Source organism: Amblyomma americanum, chromosome 1, assembly GCF_052857255.1.
Source record: "Amblyomma americanum isolate KBUSLIRL-KWMA chromosome 1, ASM5285725v1, whole genome shotgun sequence".
Lineage (NCBI taxonomy): Eukaryota > Metazoa > Arthropoda > Arachnida > Ixodida > Ixodidae > Amblyomma > Amblyomma americanum.
The window spans coordinates 102,936,702-102,954,739 of record NC_135497.1 but is presented as its reverse complement, the minus strand read 5'-3'; the positions used below and the strand labels follow the sequence as shown (position 1 = coordinate 102,954,739).

The window sequence follows — 18,038 nt, the reverse complement described above, 5'->3', positions numbered from 1 at the left end:
GTGCTGCGGTGAAACTGCCGGCACCTACCTAGGATGGAGGAGCGATATAGCAGTGACAGCGATGACAATGACGAGGAGAGTCTCAAGGGGTTCCCACTCCCACACACAACAGTGTACGACACCAACGGAACTAACTGCGCAAGCCTGTCGAGTAACTTCATGAAACAGCGAGGGATTGATGCTACCAGTAAGTGGCCGCGATCCTCCACCGAGCATCCCATCGCAGCCCCCTGTGAGAAGGTCAACTCGTAGCAACCAGCCCCCACAGAGTTAAGTTATGACAAACACAAGTACCAATTAAGTGCCTTAGCTATGACTGATAGTTATATTTATCTATGTGTTTAATTTTGTTCATTCCCGAGGGAGGATGTATCGGACACATGTAGTGATTGTATCAGCGGAGATTCGCATCAGTGATGCGCAGTATGTACAGCGCGCTAGCTCGTGCTTTCACATGTTGTGCCCTCAATAAACATGCATTCCATTCTTGCTCGGGCCATGTTGCTGTAAGCGTCGTCCCAACTGCCTGATACCGCAATATGTTCAGTCTACTGCCAGCCTTCAAGGCTTTTATCAGCAGGCTTTATTTTCATCAAGTGCATTCCACTAAACAACTCGAACAAAAATCAGTGCAGCACTGAACACAGCAAGGTAAGCAACGCTGCCGAGAGAAAGGAGCATGCGTAAATTTGACTACAGCAGCAGTGGCCAATATGTCTGCCACTGTTCGAACGATGCTGCTAACCGTGGGGTTGGAGTACCAGGCAGGAAGAGGAGGCGGAGAAGTCGGAGAATGCCACCTTTCTCCTGTATGCACCCTCCCATCCGTCGACTCTGAAACGAACTCGCTCCTCGCTTCGCGTCCGCACTCCCGGCAATCGTAGTATGCTGGCGCCATAATTTCGCAAATAACCCATACTGCTAGCACTGTGTGAAGGCTATGCCTTGTTGTTTTGCGCCACCCTTGTACCCAGACTGTTGGAACACCTCTTGATGTGTCACTACAGAAGCAAAAGCTGTGGAGACTGCTACATTCGCCACAAGGTAGTGCTTGTGGCACACGAACACAGCATATTGTGTTTCTACATGGCTCAATGAGATCGTAAGTAGATTTTTTTCTTATGGCCATTCAAGTCGTATCATTATTTTTGTTATTATGTTATTATCGTTATGGTTTGGTCAAATTTCTAGCAACACTGCATTAGCTATAAATGTTTGGCAGGGTGCGTTTGCTACATTAAGGTCAACTGCCGCAGCGCTTCTGTAACATGTACACAAACTTCCATGAAAGCCATGTTCGATATTCGAGAAGCTTCGCAATATCGAGATTCCCTACAAGGAGGGTCAACTATACATCCAGGTTTAATAGCACTACATTGCCTATGTGCTGTAATCAGTCTTCTGTCCCTGTATAAAAGAGCCTGCGAATAGCTGCACACCCTGGAAAAGATGGCTTCAATAGTGCAGACTTGTTCCTTTGCGCCAGACATTCTGAATTTCGTTCTACTGCTCTGGTCAGAAAGGAATGCAATCCTTTGCATCAACTGTTCCCAGTTAATGGCGTGTAAAAGAAAAATCCAGCCAATTTTTGTTTTTTGCACTTGCTCTGAAGTTATGAAATGCCCTTGCTCACATGCAAAGCAGTCTTATGGGCTAGCAGGTTGAAGCGAAAATGACGATGATGACACGTTTTAAGGCGATAGCCTTTAATGGCTCATACTCGCGGTGACCGTCCGTCTGTTACATCACCCATGTGACCTTGTGATGTCACATGATCTTAAGGTCACGTAATCTATAATTTGGGTCAAAATTGCAAATCAGTGCGATGAGTCACAAACAGTTTTCACCTTCCTGCAGTTAAGAGATTATTAAGTGCCTCCCACGAATTTATGTTAGGTGTGGAACAACAGCGAAGTGCACTGTAACAAGACTAGATGGGCCAAACAAGCGATCTCCCCACTCTGCGAGTGGCCTCGTTGCTGTTGTGTGTTGTGTAGCTTTGGCAGTGGCCAGCTCTGGACTAACTCGTGGCATGAGGGCATTCAGTTCCTTTTTACGCGATAGTGTATACAGCTCATTTGGTTGGAAAGCCATCAGTGTAGTAGTAGTCGGCACCGCGTGTCGGAAATAATCGGGGGCTACGTAAAAATATCGTATCATGGTAATTTGTGGTTCTAGAGGCTGACGAGTGATTGCTGTGTGATAGGCGATGAAGTGTTAATTAAATCGTTCTAACTGATTAACTAAAGAAATAAAAAATGGAAAAATTGTTCAAAGGTGTAAAAATGCTAAGAATTAAAAGCCAATGCTTGACAATGCTAATTAAGAAAATTTAGAGTGTAATTGCTCAATTATTTCATTAAAGAATTGAAAAAGAAAAAGAAAATTACATTCAAAGATGTCAAACTGCTCCAAATGGAAAGCCTACCCCACTACGCTTTTGCGTCGATGCGGAGCATAAGTGTCTTTTCCAATCCAATTTTTTCTTCAAGTCTTTATGTAATGCTCCCGACTTTTTATTTTTCTATATCTTAGTTTTCAAAAAACACATTATTAATTATTATTGCAGAGAATAAAAGTTCCGACCACCACTGACAACAGGAATAAAAAAATGGTTGCCTGCTACAGATTCATCCAGTCCTTATATTGTAGCACAGGGGGTCTCCGATCCCTTGTCAGTACTGATGGGGAGGTCTGAGCACCCTCGAGAGCCCCCTGATTATAAGCACTGAATTAATCTACCAAACCAGTGAGCATGGTAGCACGTCCTCCGCCATTTTCTCACAGACATATTTTGCCAGCAGCACTAATGTAATTTTTTTACTGCGGAATTTCTAACGTCATGTGCACATTCTAAGCATTCAGTAAAAACTCTGATATGCGAGATAACTAGGTGTGAAATATGACACCACACAAAGTGCCAATTTACAATTCAGCACAACTCAGAGCTCACCTTGTACGTGGTAAAGGAAGTAGCTTGGCCCACTTAATTCCTAAGGTCTCACTCTCCTTCTACAACGAACAAAACTCACTAGATATTTCTTTGCTAGCAATGCACACAGAGCAACTCTATGCCAGGCTGTCCTCGTTACAAACTTGCAGTGTGCCCCCTTAATCTCACACCATCATTTTGTAAAACACTGTGAGACTTCACCACGCCAACTGCCCAACCATATATCATGATCGCACTAAAAGCTTTTAACGTTCTTTCATCTTCCCCACAGAGTGACAAATTACAACAATTCAATCCAAATAAGTCCCTGCAGTCATCATTGTTGAATGGTTCAATGTGACCTTTTTCTTGTACTCACACTTACCATCTCCGCTTCATTTACAAATACCGTCACTCTCTTGAAACCTTGACAAAGCACTTTGTGCAAAACAAAAAACAGCTCCATGCAAGGAACAAACAGGACAAACCTTGCACAGCTTCAGCGCAACCTCCCTCTGCGTTGACGTGGTGATCATACGGCAGATACGCCGAAACACATCATACCGCCGGTCCATCGCCGAAGTCATGCCACGGCGGTCCCTCGCCACCTTGTCACCGGATGTCGCGTAGTACTTTTGCAGGTCAGCCACTGTGACTTCATCCTTCTCCATCAGCTGCTTGAGCCGCTTGTAGCGCAACAACACTGAGCCGGGTGTCCGCCAGGGCATATCTTTGGAGACCTGAACATACATGTATCACGCCAACTGGCCCACTGCAGCAGCGCAACATGCCAACTATGCATAGATTTTAATGGCGCAAGGACGGCATAGCAAGACAACAGGCCGGCACCTTGGTAGTTAGTAATCAAATAGTGATTATTTTAGCTTATGCAAGAAAAAACTTGACCACGTACGTGTAGGCAAGCCCAAATCTAACAGCCCCACTTAAAACAAATGCTTCCATAGTACAAGTGAAACTAATGTGACCATTACGATCCACATATGGGCTATGTTACCGAGCATCAATAATAGCGAACACTTGTAGACATGGGACTTGGTTCTAGCAAGCAGACAGGAACCACAAACTTGTGGAAGATGGAGGAGCATTGAAAGTTCAACCGAAGAATCAAAACCTCATCGGGGGACAATTTCAACTTGATAAACTTGTCAAAAACGTCGGCAGCATAACAGACAGATGCCAACAAGCCCTGCCACTTGTGCACAACGCCACCGTAGCCTACTTCGATGGCAACGTATGGCTTGCCTGCAGATGGAAGCAACCTTGTGGCAAGCAAGGAATAGGCGCAATGTTTACACATGGGAAAACGCTAGCTGCACTTCGTCCGCCCAAACACAGGCCTGCAATTTTATGACAGAAGAGACGGCAACGCACCACGACCAAACAACGGGAAAATCATGTGAACCCCGCTTACTTTTTCACACATTGGCCCATATATGCACTGAGCAAGTAAGACTGCCAATCCAAGAGTCACCCATAAATTCGCCCCTGTAGGCAGAACAAGATGGGAGAAGTTCTCCAAAATAGCTGCCACCTGAACTGCTTCGTGCATCATCATCATCATCAAGCCTTACTACACCCACTGCAGGGCAAAGGCCTCTCCCATGTCTCTCCAATTAACCCTATCCTTTGCCAGCTGCATCCACCCTTTGCCTGCAAAATTCTTAATCTCATCCTCCCACTTAACCTTCTGCCGCCCCCTGCTACGCTTACTTTCTCTTGGAATCTACTCCGTTACCCTTAAGGACCAACGGTTATCTTGCCTTCGCATTACATGCCCTGCCCAAGTCCATTTCTTTCTCTTGATTTCGACTAGGATGTCATTAACCCGTGTTTGTTCCCTCACCCACTCTGCCCGCTTCCGGTCTCTTAACGTTACACCTACCATTTTTCTTTCCATGGCTCGCTGCGTTGTCCTTAACTTAAGCTGAACTCTTTTCGTTAGCCTCCACGGTTCTGCCCCGTAGGTGAGTACCGGTAAGATTGAGCTGTTATACACTTTCCTCTTGAGAAAAATTGGTAAACTACCACTCATGATCTGTGAGAATTTGCCATATGCGCTCCACCCCATTCTTATCCTTCTAGTTATCTCCCTCTCATGATCCGGATCAGCTGTCACTACCTGCCCTAAGTAGACGTATTCCATCACAACTTCTAGGCTTCCAGCCGCGGCAGCGCACTTTGATGCAGGAAGAAGAATGCTAGAGGCCTGTGTCCTGTGAGATGTCAGGGCACGTTGAAGAACCACAGGTGGTCAGAATTATGTAGAGCCATCCACTACGATGTCCCTCATTGTCTTAGTCACTTTGGGACGCTAGTCTCCATAAACCAAATATGACATTTCACGCAAGATGAGCATGAGACCCGCTGGCTTAGCCCGACCCACAGAGCAAGATAGGCAGGAGTGCCGACTCCTCAGATAAGAGGAGATCACTTTTGCTACATCTAAGAAAGCTTGGTGGGGAAACTGTGAGATGGTGCTGGGACTTGGGCTCTGCACTCAGGGGAAAAATTTTCAGGGTAGCACAATCCACCTCTCCCCACATTCAGACTTGGAGGGTATATGGATGTCGCTGCCTGATGCTCCTAGCATGACAGTCACGTACGTGGTGCCCTGTGTATCTGCCTCTGATGTGTCGTTATTATAAATGACAAACTTCTGCGTAGTTGGTAGAGCCAGCTTCAATGACATCAGGAACAAATGCTCACAGGAAATTGCAAAAAATAATCTTTGTCACTCGTTTAAGCAGCACTTCACGCATGTTTGCAGGCCCCAAAGGTGAAATCAGGCTGAAAAGCCGCCATTCTATACGATTACCTGCAAGTTTTCGTATTCAGCCTTCTGGCAACATTTAGCCACAGTGGCCATGTTCCTCCTAAGTCCGGCCGTGTGGGGAAAAGGTACATGATGCTCTGAAAATTTTCATACTGGAGCTGCACAGAACTACCGCCGAGCCACCGCTACGGTGGTTCCGGGATCCATGGTAGAGACACTTCGTTCCCTTTATTTAACAAGCATGCGCATGCAGCGTAAGATTCATTGCAGTTGTCTGCTTCATGTCGCTGCAATAGCTGTGCTTACATGAATGTGACAAAATGCGACCGTAGCGCATCACGGGCAATGCGATGCACCAGCGTTTACATGAAGCGCATTATCTCTGGCGCGATGGTGGCAGCACACAGTGTCGCATGTCGAAGGCAAAGCAGTGCTGCCGGTGAAGCTGGTTTCCACTTCTTTTTGACACTTCCTGCCTGCCTTGTCAGCTGCTGTGGCGTTGAACTCCCGATTCTGTCATGTCCTTAAATGCAACACTGCATGCATACGTTGTGCTGCTTTGTCGGTGCTGACGAAGTTTCACGTCCCTCTTTTCACTATAGCTTGCATGCAGCATCCGTGGCGTCACCACCAGATAAGGTTAGCTTACTGCTAAGAATGTCTGCATGCAACAGTAGTAGCGGCAAGTTCGACCATAATAAACTGGGCTGTTATACAAGGTGAGAACATACAACTAACACTCACAGACCGACGAAGAAAATGCATTTTAAAACGCCCAAAGTCTTCGCTGGCTAAGCGTGCTCTTGGAGAAAAATACACCTGTGTAGCGCATCTTGTGGAGGGATCCGGTGCCACCATCGAAAGCACCATTTTATCACCGTTTTCTCTCCCGGAACTCGGCGAGCGCACCAGACTCGTAACAAATTCTCTTCTGACAATTCCTAATGCGCTGCAATCTTGTTTGCAAGCGGTGCAAAAGTCGACTTACTCGTCTCAATCCACCTGTCTGGCAAAATGATGTGGCGCGCTTTCCTAGTGTATCCTAGTGTATTATCGCTGTTTAGATGAATGCGATGCGCTAGAAACTTTATGCGATGCGATGTGCCAGTTGTGGAATTCATGTAAACACTGCTAATGATGCGTCACCGCATTTGTCATCTGCTCCTGCTTGCTTCATGTAGCTCACCTGTCACATTGCGCTGGATCCTACATGCGCACGCTCTTCATGCAGAAGTGTTTCGCGCCTGTTTTTTCAGTCTTTTCTCTTGCGTTCCAATGACGACCTTGTAGTGAGTATTAGTACTGCATCATGAAAATGGCAAGGTATATGCCAGATTTAATGGCCGATATCTGCACATGGGCTAACGAAGAGAGCGCACTGGAAGCTTTCAGAATAATTTCAGCCCCTGGAGTACTGTAATGTGCATTCATAGGTGAAAATTTCCTTTTGGGAATCTGCTGGTTTGTGTTCATTTTAGTTGGTCCCAATAGAAACTTTGCTGGTTTTGTGCTGGGCCTGCTGGTCCCAACAGCAACACTTGCTGGTTTCAGTTGATCCCAACTGAGAATCTGCTGGTTTTTAGCTGGTTGACATCGCACAGGACTCACATAATGTGCATTTTTAGGAACTTTATGCAACTCAACTTAGAAGCAGCAGCACGGCGTCAAAGCGGCTCTTCACTGCCATGCGAACAACTTTCCTTCTTCATATCCTGGTACAGCCAACGACGAAACAGTTCATTGTCTACTCTCTATGTACGCAGCACCAGTATTCATATAATGCTGCACAGTAAGCGCTTCTCACATTTGTCGCGCCGTCTGTGTACCGGCCCTCTTGTAGGTCTGTCGTCTGCGTGCCCCTCGAGCTATGTTCACAGGCCCAGTACACCCAGATGACAGTCCCAAAATTACAAGGGCAGTGCTCAGACAACCTGGCATCATGTGAGATGAGCCTGCTTCTTCCTTCATTGAACATGCATATTGAAGAGGGGGCTCCAATTTACGTAACATCATCAAGAGATGAAACTCAAATAAGAGAACTACCTTATTTACACGATTGTAAGTCAACTCGAATGTAAGTCAACCTCCCCAAATCACATTTCCGAAAAATAAAAAAACTTCCGAGGTTGTTTAAGCTTGGCCTTGAATAGTTGAATGCGATAGCATTATCCAGCGGCCGTTGTTTATCGCCAGCCGCAATCGGCTGCTGCACGCGGGTGTGCCCGTGGGCACATTCCAAAACGAAAATGTATTAGTCACTGGACTACTCATCCACACTTGCGCCATTGTCCTCACTAGCACTGCCGTTGTGATCGCTGCTGTGGTCCCACAGCACGTCGTTCTGATGTTGTCGTGCAGTGAAATCCCGCACTTCGCAAACAGCCACATCCTGACATCGCGTGGAACAGCTGAAAATTTTCCTCGCTGCGGCTGCCACACCTCTACATCCATTGCGAACGTCGAACTTGTGGCCTGGCGTGCGGCTGTTCGTTTCTTCGGTGTAAAAAATGGCAGCAATCTTGAATGTAGCCATGAATGAGCGCCGGTCGCTTGCCGGACCTGGAACTCAAATGATGACTGACGAAGCCCTACATCAAAAACTTGTGAAACGCGGCCAGCTGTAGTCAAATGCATCAGAGCCAAAAAGAAACTACGTGTGAATGGCGTCGGGTCTTCCAGTCGACTTCTGACACTCCCTGGCGCTGCTGCCATTCCGAGTAGGGGTGTCGGCCTCGATTGGAACAGCGGCCCTTCCATCAACTACCAACGCTCCCTCGAAAGCCGAGCGCACATAAGAAAACTTGTTTTGGGTGCTTGAGCTTCCCTTAGAACGCGATCGCATTATCGGGCCGCCACCGTTTATCAGCAACCGCAGTCAGCAGCCACGTGTGAGGTGCCAGTTTGGTGCTTATCGATAGCCGTCATTGGCTGCTGCCCGCAGGCCCGGGGAGGGGATGACAGTTCTGTGCATTGGCATAGCAGCTGCTCAAGGCCACCATCAAGAGCGATGCGATGCAGCCACGCAGCAAAAATGCAACCACGCTCTAGCATGCGTGACATCTCATTTGTCTCACCTTTACTTATAGTGCAGTGTTTTCATTTCGACTGTAAGTCGACCCCCCACTTAAGATTTCCAATTTAAAAAAAAAATAGGTCAACTTACAATCGTGTAAATATGGTAATATACAGACACATAAAACCATGTAAGCTCCTCGAGGGGAAACGGAAGCGAGTTTGATTAACACTTCTAAGCAACATTCTTTGGACCTTCCAAGCAGAATTAGCCTGCAATAGTACTGAGCTTCTCACTGCTAAGATCATCTCATTTTAGTGTTTGTGTTTCAACTGTTTTGCTCGCATTCTATTTGACACTGATGATACATCAGCAGATCCATCAATGCAAAATCGGTTGTGTATGCACAACGATAAGCCTGATTCCCCCTGTGCATTTCCCGGCTAGCACAAGCTACTGCTACTATATATGGGAGCATAGACAGGAACACTAGCTATTTCTAGAGCCACCAGAAGCTTTGCTAGAGTACCGCACTCTTCCTCACCATGCCTGCTGATCAGAAGGGTATATGTGGCAGCAGCTGCCAAGTGTATCCAGTACAAAAGTCATCTTTGTGGTGCTAAGTTTATGTGCCCTCTTAAATGTAATCATTTCCAGTGATAATTTAAAATGCTGTCCAGTTGTCACAGCTCAAACTGGCGATATCATGAACCAACACTTACAATTAAGGAACAGGAAACGAGAATTGCTGCAACTGGTGCACTTATGCAGGCTCCAGAGGACAGTCCAGAGCTGTTGGAAGGGTGCTGCTCCATGCAATTGACCTGCTATGGTTCGTTTCACTCTTTCTGGCAACACTCCATGGGCTGTAGTAGCCAACCTTCCAAGCCCTGGTGGCACGAGGCATACGAGCACGATACTCTGGAAATTTTAGGAGTAACTATTTCTACAAGGACGATAGTGAGCACAGGAAGGCATGCACAAAGCCACGCTGATAAGCAAAGGGGAGTGGAAAGAGAGTACAGCGCAAAGTTGAGCCCCGGTCACGTGCTGGGCGTTTGTGTAGCAAAATCGCTCCTGCTGAGTGCATGCACTGCCACGTGTAAGGGTCGGTGTTCCAGTCTACCTCACTCCATGGCACGGCCGGAGCACACAGCACAAGTGAATGAAACACACATTCGGGGCAAGTGTTCTCCACCAGATTTAGACACTCCGTTTTTTAGAGGGCAGACCGTTCCTGGCTTGCAGTTAGGATTCACGAGCAAGGTTGAATAATCCTTGCTGCTCCAGTGGCTTTTCTGGCTCTACTGTGCACCTGCAGTATCATGCCCCTGCCCCAGCATCACTCACCGCAGACCAGCATCCCTGTCCGTGCTTGTCCACCAGCTCCACCAGGGTCTGGTCCTCGCAGGGAATGTATGGGCCCGAGACGACTTGGTATTCAAAGAAGTTGAGGAAGTGCTCCCGGCACTGATTGTTTGTCCGGCTCGGCAGGAGGGTGGCCACCTAGGGACAGAATTACAACACCAAGATGGCACAGACAGTTCTGTCCACTGCGATGGTAGCACAAACTTCTACCTCCCCATCATCCTGGGGTCACGTAATGTAGCCTAACTATTTTTCCAACTACAACGTAAGGCGAGGAAAGGAGAGGGGGAGTGTAAAAACACAGTGGACTCCCATTAAAACAAACTCAGTTAAGACCAAGTTCCAGATATAAAACCTAAGAACATTAGGTTGGTTTCTCATGGGCTCAGTGTAAAAAAAAAAATTCTCTTATGGCTAAATCTTCGCATATTGTTTGGTTAAAACAAACTAACGCAGCGACTAAAAATGAAACGGCACTAGCGGAGCACCTGCAAGGCATTCTCAAAGCAAGAATTGATTAAAAAAAAATGAAATAGCTTGCCCGCAAAAACACTCAAAGGCACGGGGAAGCTCTGTTGCGGTGATATGTTCATGTATAGTGGGGCATTTTCTTCTGTGGGGATGTGTGGGGCAGCAACATGCAAGATCTCGGCTTGATGCACGCGTCGATTGCTGCGTGTTGCCTCTGCCAAACGAAAAGGCATTTAGTACGTGCGGAGTGCACTTGCTACCTTACTTTAGGCTTATCGGGATGCAAAGCTGACCAAAACGTGCTACGAGATTATGGCAGAAATGAGATCTTGCCTCATATTGTAACAATGGGTGCTGCAGTGTTGAAGAAACAAGGATTTATAATTTTATTTTGCACTACAAATTAAATAAAACAACTTGTGGCACCATATCCAGCTGTGAAATTTCGTCATTAGCATATCCCAACACATGACCACATTTTGGTAAACTATCACTGATTTTTATTACATGCGTAGTATTTCTTATTGCGACCAAAGCAGAAGCCCCAGTCAAAAAATCTGTCCGTTCGTCTGTCTCAAGCCTCAGTTGGAATGTGGCAAGCTGGAGAGAGGGAAATCCCCTCTCATTTTCAGAGTACAGGGGAGCAAGAGGAAACCAAATGAAACCAAACCGCAGACAGCAAGTTTACTGTTGCGCAAAAAAAAAAGAAAAACTGAGTGGTTATTGAAATTGAGCTTCGTTCCCTGTAAACAGTTGGATAGGAGCCCAAATTTTATTTGCAGGGTGTCGCATCCGGGGACGTTGCATGCCGTAACCAAAAATTTCCTTACATAAATCTAAACTTCCCAACTTGGAGCAATTTTTTCCTGCAGGAGAGAGAGTGTGTATTGTGTGTGTTTTATGGTGCATAAGCAGCTCTGGCTATCATGCACCAAACACAGGGTTAGTAGGATCTCACTGTTGGGCAGGCGGACAACTAGTTCATAAAAAAATTACAATTTGCTGATGAGGAAATATCCCTCTTTTACAAATCTAACTACTCGTGATAAGTTTACTATTGCATTCTCTCCTAAAAGCAAGCTGGGGTGGAAAGGGACGTGTTTATAGTAAAATATTGAGAAATGCTTTTTTCATATTTTATAAGTTTCCTGCAATGAAAACAAAGTATGGTTTACTGTGACCACTTCGCCACATCCAGAAAGGGGATTTCTTTGTTTAATTAGTATGAAGATATGTGTTAGATGCCTATGTCCAATGCAAAGGGACACAAGATAACTCCAATAAGGTGTTCTTGGTGTTGGCACGACTTCCATTCACCAAGGATCGGATTCACCAGCTGCAGTTTGTTGTTGATTTCATCATTCCATGCAGACTGCCAGTCCGAAAAATCCCCACATTTATGCCCGAAATATCTTATAAAATTCTTTCCAACAATTCCTGCTGTTCGTCGCTTTTAATTTAAAGAGCAGGAATTTGTAAAACATTGCTCATTGCAAGCGAGTTATCTTCTTGTGTTTTCTCAGCTGTGTACTTCATGCAAGAGCCACCCAAGAGATAAGTTAGCCACCATCATTGCCCGAGGCTGTACGTGTTAAAGGAAAAGGCAGGGCAGAATCTGATGAGAAAGTAGAACGCATATAATGAAAGGTCAAATGAAAAGCGGGATCAAAAGAAAACCAGAATAAAAATTACATTCAATGAGAACGTATTTTTTGATGGAAACAAGAAAAAAAAGCACATAGTAAATAAACTTGCATCTCGTACGTGACTTTTATACCTAGGCAACCACCAGCTCAACGTGACTACTGCAACTGCACCGAAATTAGCATATCTGTTGCATGTATCGACAATTAAACTTCTGGAAAAACTAGAAAAACATAGAGTTGGGGGTGAAGTTTCGTATGTAAGTTGGCTAACGGAAGTTCAAGCCGCCAACATGCAAATAAGCTGGCTGGCACAGAGTATGGCTCATTGGTGCACAGCAGCATGCAATGAGGAAAGCGTCCCCGGAGACACCCTGAGCCCAAAGACAAACGAAAGACACGATCATAGGAGAGCACGAGAGAAGGTGCAGGATGGAACCACGCCTTCTTTATTGTTTTTTCTAATTCTAATAATGCTCGGCAGAAAGCCTCAACATCATCAGTAACATCAATGTCGTACATTAAAAGCAGTTTTTATCTAACAACGGAGGACCAATAGTGCGAACGCACCATAGGTAAGGCAACGGCAATGTGAGGCTCAGTGCCACAGTCGTGTGGGTCTTACCCAGAAACGTTTATTGCGGCTCTTTTGGGAAAAAAAATATACGCGTGGGAAACAGCTCAGTAGCAGTAGTGGCAATCATTGTATTCTGAGAAGGCACGATGTTAGTGGTATGAGCAAAGGCTGTCAACGGCTTCTCAACTGTGGCTTTGGCTCCCTTTCTGAGCTAAAACTACTATAAATCTCACTCACCACATAGTAATAGCGAAAACACTACTTAACACAGTCTCAACCAAGAATCTTATATGAAGCCTTGGAAGTAACTTGGGTAAGCTTGAGGGGGACCTTGGCCAAATATAGCATAGCAACAGCCCATGCAGAAATAAAACAAATATTGCCACGAATGGGTTTTAAGCCACCATCGCGTGAACAGAGCAGCTTTGCTGGCCACTGAGCGAGGGCACCATGATATTGCCACAGCTAATCATGCTTTGTGTTGAACTGCAACACACTCTCAAGCTGTGTATTGCGTATGGCATTGTCTTCCTTAACTTCTATCTGCAGCCCATACAGATCAGAGCAGCTTAACCTGATTCTAATATCGTCGCCCGGTGTGCAAACAACCAAGCAAAGCACAAAGACAACCAAGCTAAACACGTGCTTTTACACACCTACTCAATTTAACTAAGTTAAAACCTTGCCAACTTTTTAGTATAATGTCCATTTTAGTTTCCACACCCAAAGCTGTTATGGCACTGTCATGTATGGCTTGTCCAAGAAAGCTTTAGTTGACCATATTTGCTGCTCCATCAAAGAAATTCAAAACACTGCGGTGCCATCTAGTTACAACAGCTAAAGCGCATGGTAGACAATGCAATGGCATCATTGTTTTCCATTGAAGGTCACACTGGAGAGAGTGTTAGCTATAACATGACATGACAAACACTCCTGAAATTTTTGAAAACAGTGTGCACTTAAAACCAATACAGTCAACGACCGATTTTTCGGACTCTCTAGGGACCGCGAAAACGACCGAAAAGTCAGGCAGTCCAGAAAATCAAATTTCACCGAAAAAATCGCGGACTTATTACCAATATGCCGAAGGAAGGCGTCAGTTGTATTGCTCATATTCTAAACCTCCTCATGACTAAATTTCGCCCCGCGACATGTGTACGGACGAGGACAGCGACCGCTTTCATGAGCGCGGCCTGGCTGTGCTGCCCGCGGCATGTCGCCGAAGAATGCAGGGGTTGGGATAAAATCTAAATTGGGAAGCAAACACGCGACTGCGGGAACTGCCTTGCACCTGCAGTACGATGAACCTGGAACGAGAACGCAAAGAGGGCAAAACAATAAGAACCGAGAAACAGCCGAAGCTAGCGCTCCATCGGCGTTGGCCTTCGTCATTAGCCCTAGCGAGTAGAGCCGAAATTGGCATCGTATCCGGCGATATGCGCTCTGCGGTGGCGTCTTGCCTGTCGTCGAAACGGCAGTTGTTTACGGTTTTACGATAGAAAAGTCAGGGTTGCGGTGCGTTTTGCTGCGGGTACGCTGACCTCGCTTTGAGATGCACCACCATTTCCTCCTGCGCTCGCCGTTTCCGTGGAGCCGTACGTCTCCCAGGCGCTTCGCTGCTACCTCTTTCCGTATCCAGGACAAAAGACTCGGCACAGATGAGTCCCGCAAACTCTGACTACAATCAAGAACAGTACGAATTCAAAACCATGCGGGCGCAATGTACAAACTCGCGCAGAATTTCCGCATCTGATGTTAAAAGCTTCCTTTAAGCTTGAATTTAGTTTTGTTTGATCAAGTTTTCGATCTCTCCTCCAGTTTGAATTAATGAGGTTCCACTGTACGCATTACCATATTTACTTGCGGTGTGAGTCCATTCGCATATTGAACCGCCCCACTTTTGTCGGTCAGAATTTACTTTTTTTTTTCAGTCTTTAGCTTTTCGTAGCTGGTTCCTCAGTTTTCGCGCGGTCCGCAGCGCAGACCTTGGCAGCACACCAAAATGCTCCTTGGCCGCTGATAATATCACTTGTTTATCTTTTCAATGCTGCCCGCCGCCGACAACACCACCACTTGTTTATTTTTTGAGGAGAGCTACTGTCAGAGGGGTGGCAGAGGGGAGGGGGAGAGCGCGGCACGCTCAGCGAACTTGGCAGAGCGCCAAGGCAGAGTCATTCGTATTATGCACTCGTCACCATCCTGTGTTTTTTCTTTAACCTCGCTCAAAAAACGCGTGCCTGACCTTCAGGACCGGTGTTCGGCATGTTCACGTTATCTCGATGACGCGAATGGCCGGCGCCGTGGGCTACCACTAAATTGCCGGATCGCGTCAAAGTGAACGATGCTTAATAGCAGCGGCACGAACACAAACCCGTCTGACCGCGCGCATTTGTTGATGGTGGAAGGACGGACGGAGGGACCGACCGACGGAGGTACGATATGACATATCGACCCTTCGAAAAAAATCTGTTAAAACTTTTTTTCCTGCGTAATGAACCCTCCTCCCAAACTGATGTCAACTTTTCTGGAAGAAATGTGGGTTCAATACGCGAGTAAATACGGTATATGGCAGCTTGGGTATTGGCAGCGAGTGCGAACAAGATATCGAGCAGTCAGTTCCGGTGTGTCCAAAATTTCAAGCGCTCTTACACATTGGCTCTATGGGCCATGTCGCGGTGCCGCGAAAAAGTCCGAATAATCAAGGATGACCGAATAATCAGGTGTCCGAATTTTCGGTCGTCGACTGTAATTAATATTTTATCGAGATGTGGCCACATTGTAGAATACACTGATAGTGGTGGGTTTCACAGCAAGATGGCTTTTTATTGATTTTAAATGACCAAATTAAAATTATATATACTTTTAAAATATATATACTTTGATATTGCAGTGCTCAATTCTTACAATACGAAGCACAATTTTTTCATTTCCACCATGATCTCATAACATGTTTCGGTCAGTAGTCAGTCCCTTTACAAGCGCAATGCAACAGCGTCAGATTTCACATCTGTTGCAGCTTCTGTTGCAATTTGTGTGCACCTTTGCATCAGTTTCTTTGCAGCTGTCGGCACATCAAACACCATACTTGGACAGCTAGCTGCAGAAGCAGATATCCACTATGCTGTGACAGTGCCAACATTTGCATAGATCACACTGTTTTTTTGATTTCGATTCTGTATCTTGGTTACTGTCTAGAAGCCAGGTTTCTCACAACCCAGTAATCAGATTGTGACGACGTCACAAGGTCGCATGACCTCTCTCAACCAACCATAAATTTAATTTCCCCCTGCCACAGTGGGAAGGCTGCGATGACGTCGCAAGCTATCATGGCATCTCTCAACCAATAAGGGCAGACTGTGCTGGCGTCGCAAGGGCACATCACCTCGCTTGACCGATCAGCGAATTCTGTGACACCGGACGTTGGTGGGGTTTAGGTTGGATGACAACTCTAATGCTCTCGCGTTAACAAAAGCGCAACAAATAAGTCCTGCCTTGCTCCAGTTATCACATCCATACAGCTTGACGGCCACAAGGAGCATCATGTCTTCTTCCGCCGCCCAGTGACCGTGCAGCACCTGCGGGTCCAGAGACCGCTGGTAGCGGTTCATCAGCTGCTTCTTGGACCGCCAATTCATGATGTGCGCCACCTGCAGAAAGTCAGCAGCACGAATCAATTGGAGCGAAGAAAGAGTATCTCCGTGGCGAAGGTTCAGTGACTACACACAATAGTCAGACATTTAAATGCAGTGCACATGACAACCACATACAAAGACTACAAAAGCTGCCGCAAACCATTATATTCAACGAAAATCGTCGTGGCACAACAGGCTGCACACTTGAGAAATGGAAGGAATTTATTACATGAATCTTTGCACAACAATCCACTCAATAGTTTGAAGCACCTTTGGAACACCTATGCAGTTTTCGCATTCGCCAACAATCCAAGCTCTCAATCCTTAGCTGCTCCAATAAAATTTCCGGGATTAATGTGAGTCGTTCTTTCTGCCACTTCAAACGACAAGATACCATCGCCCAATGTTAATTGCAAGCCCCTGCTGTTTGAACAGTGAAAAATGCTGCTGATTTTTGAATTACAATGAAACATACTGTCAGCCAATTGCTGTAATACTGAAAGACATGCACAATGGATATAGCAGAAGGAGTTTACAGGAAGACTCGTACAAGAGTTCAGAGGAAGTGCAGTTTTGAGCATATTTGCCCAATTTTTTTTTATTCCAGCTGATTTTCATGGGCTTAGTCAAGCTTCTAGTCAGTATTTTAATTTTACTGGCTGATTGTACATTCTACTCATAAAGGTTCAGCTCTGCATTTCAGTCAGAGCCTCCGTTTATGCAATTTATTATGACAGTGTCTGTAGTAAGATAAAACTTAAAAATGCAGCAGAACCACGTTCGGCGGTGTCCTGTAATACTTCGCTAGCCAATCACAACGGTAAATCAGCTGCTTAATGTTTAACTTCATTCAACATGCCAGGTATCAACATTCTTGAGCTTATAATTTTCTTTCTTGTGATTAACTTCTTTTTTAGGTAACAATTAAGAGAAGCTTAAACGGACTACTTTTTTTGATGTGGAGGAATTCTAGCTGCATTCGACTCAGTGCTGGTTCACGGCACCAATTCTAAAAAAGTGCCACTGATGCCAGTGCAGTGCAGAACCAGTTCAGTGGTGCAGGTGCAGTGCGTCAGCAGCGCCACACCTCATAGATACGACAATTTTCAATCGATCTAGTGCAGGCAAGTTTTGTCGTCTGCTCGCCGTGGAGGTGTTCAGTTCTCTCATGTGTTTTTTGTGTGCGGTCGCTTTCGTGCCCAACGACATTTGAGTCGGCCATGGATTTGGCCAAGGTCGAAGACGACATCGCAGAGTTTCTTCTTATGGAGTAGTTCTGCCCTTCCCAAAGTGCATATGAGGAAACAGACTTCGTGCTGTCTTTTGCCGCAACTCGCTTGCACCGACGGCAGTCGAATTCCGAAGTGCTATAAAAACGTGGTTGCAAGCTACTTCAATTATGAATTCATGAGGCTCTTCAGACACTTAGAGACGTTCGTAGAACTTTGAGCGCTCTTCAAGGCCCCTGCATATTTTCCGACGCCTAGGGGAGGGCACCCGGAAATCACCGCCGAGAACCTGCCTCGCTCATTTAGACCTTCATAAACAGTGAAAAAAAAACAGCTTGGCAGCACCAGAGGGCTTCCTCGCTGCTTTGCACGTGCCCCG

The 18,038-nt window shown here is 46.0% G+C and overlaps 1 protein-coding gene across 2 annotated transcripts in view; it reads right to left on the bottom strand.

The window, feature by feature from the left end:
- The window catches only part of LOC144113370 (uncharacterized), an 84,676-nt gene that overhangs the window by 25,959 nt on the left and 40,679 nt on the right, over positions 1 to 18,038 (bottom strand). For both annotated transcript variants that reach the window (XM_077646423.1, XM_077646424.1), the window contains exons 7-9: positions 16,290 to 16,445; positions 10,090 to 10,245; positions 3,421 to 3,672 (exon numbers count right to left, since the gene is read on the bottom strand). In XM_077646423.1, the coding sequence (XP_077502549.1) occupies positions 3,421 to 3,672; positions 10,090 to 10,245; positions 16,290 to 16,445 (564 nt within the window). The remainder of the gene's footprint in view (positions 1 to 3,420; positions 3,673 to 10,089; positions 10,246 to 16,289; positions 16,446 to 18,038) is intronic.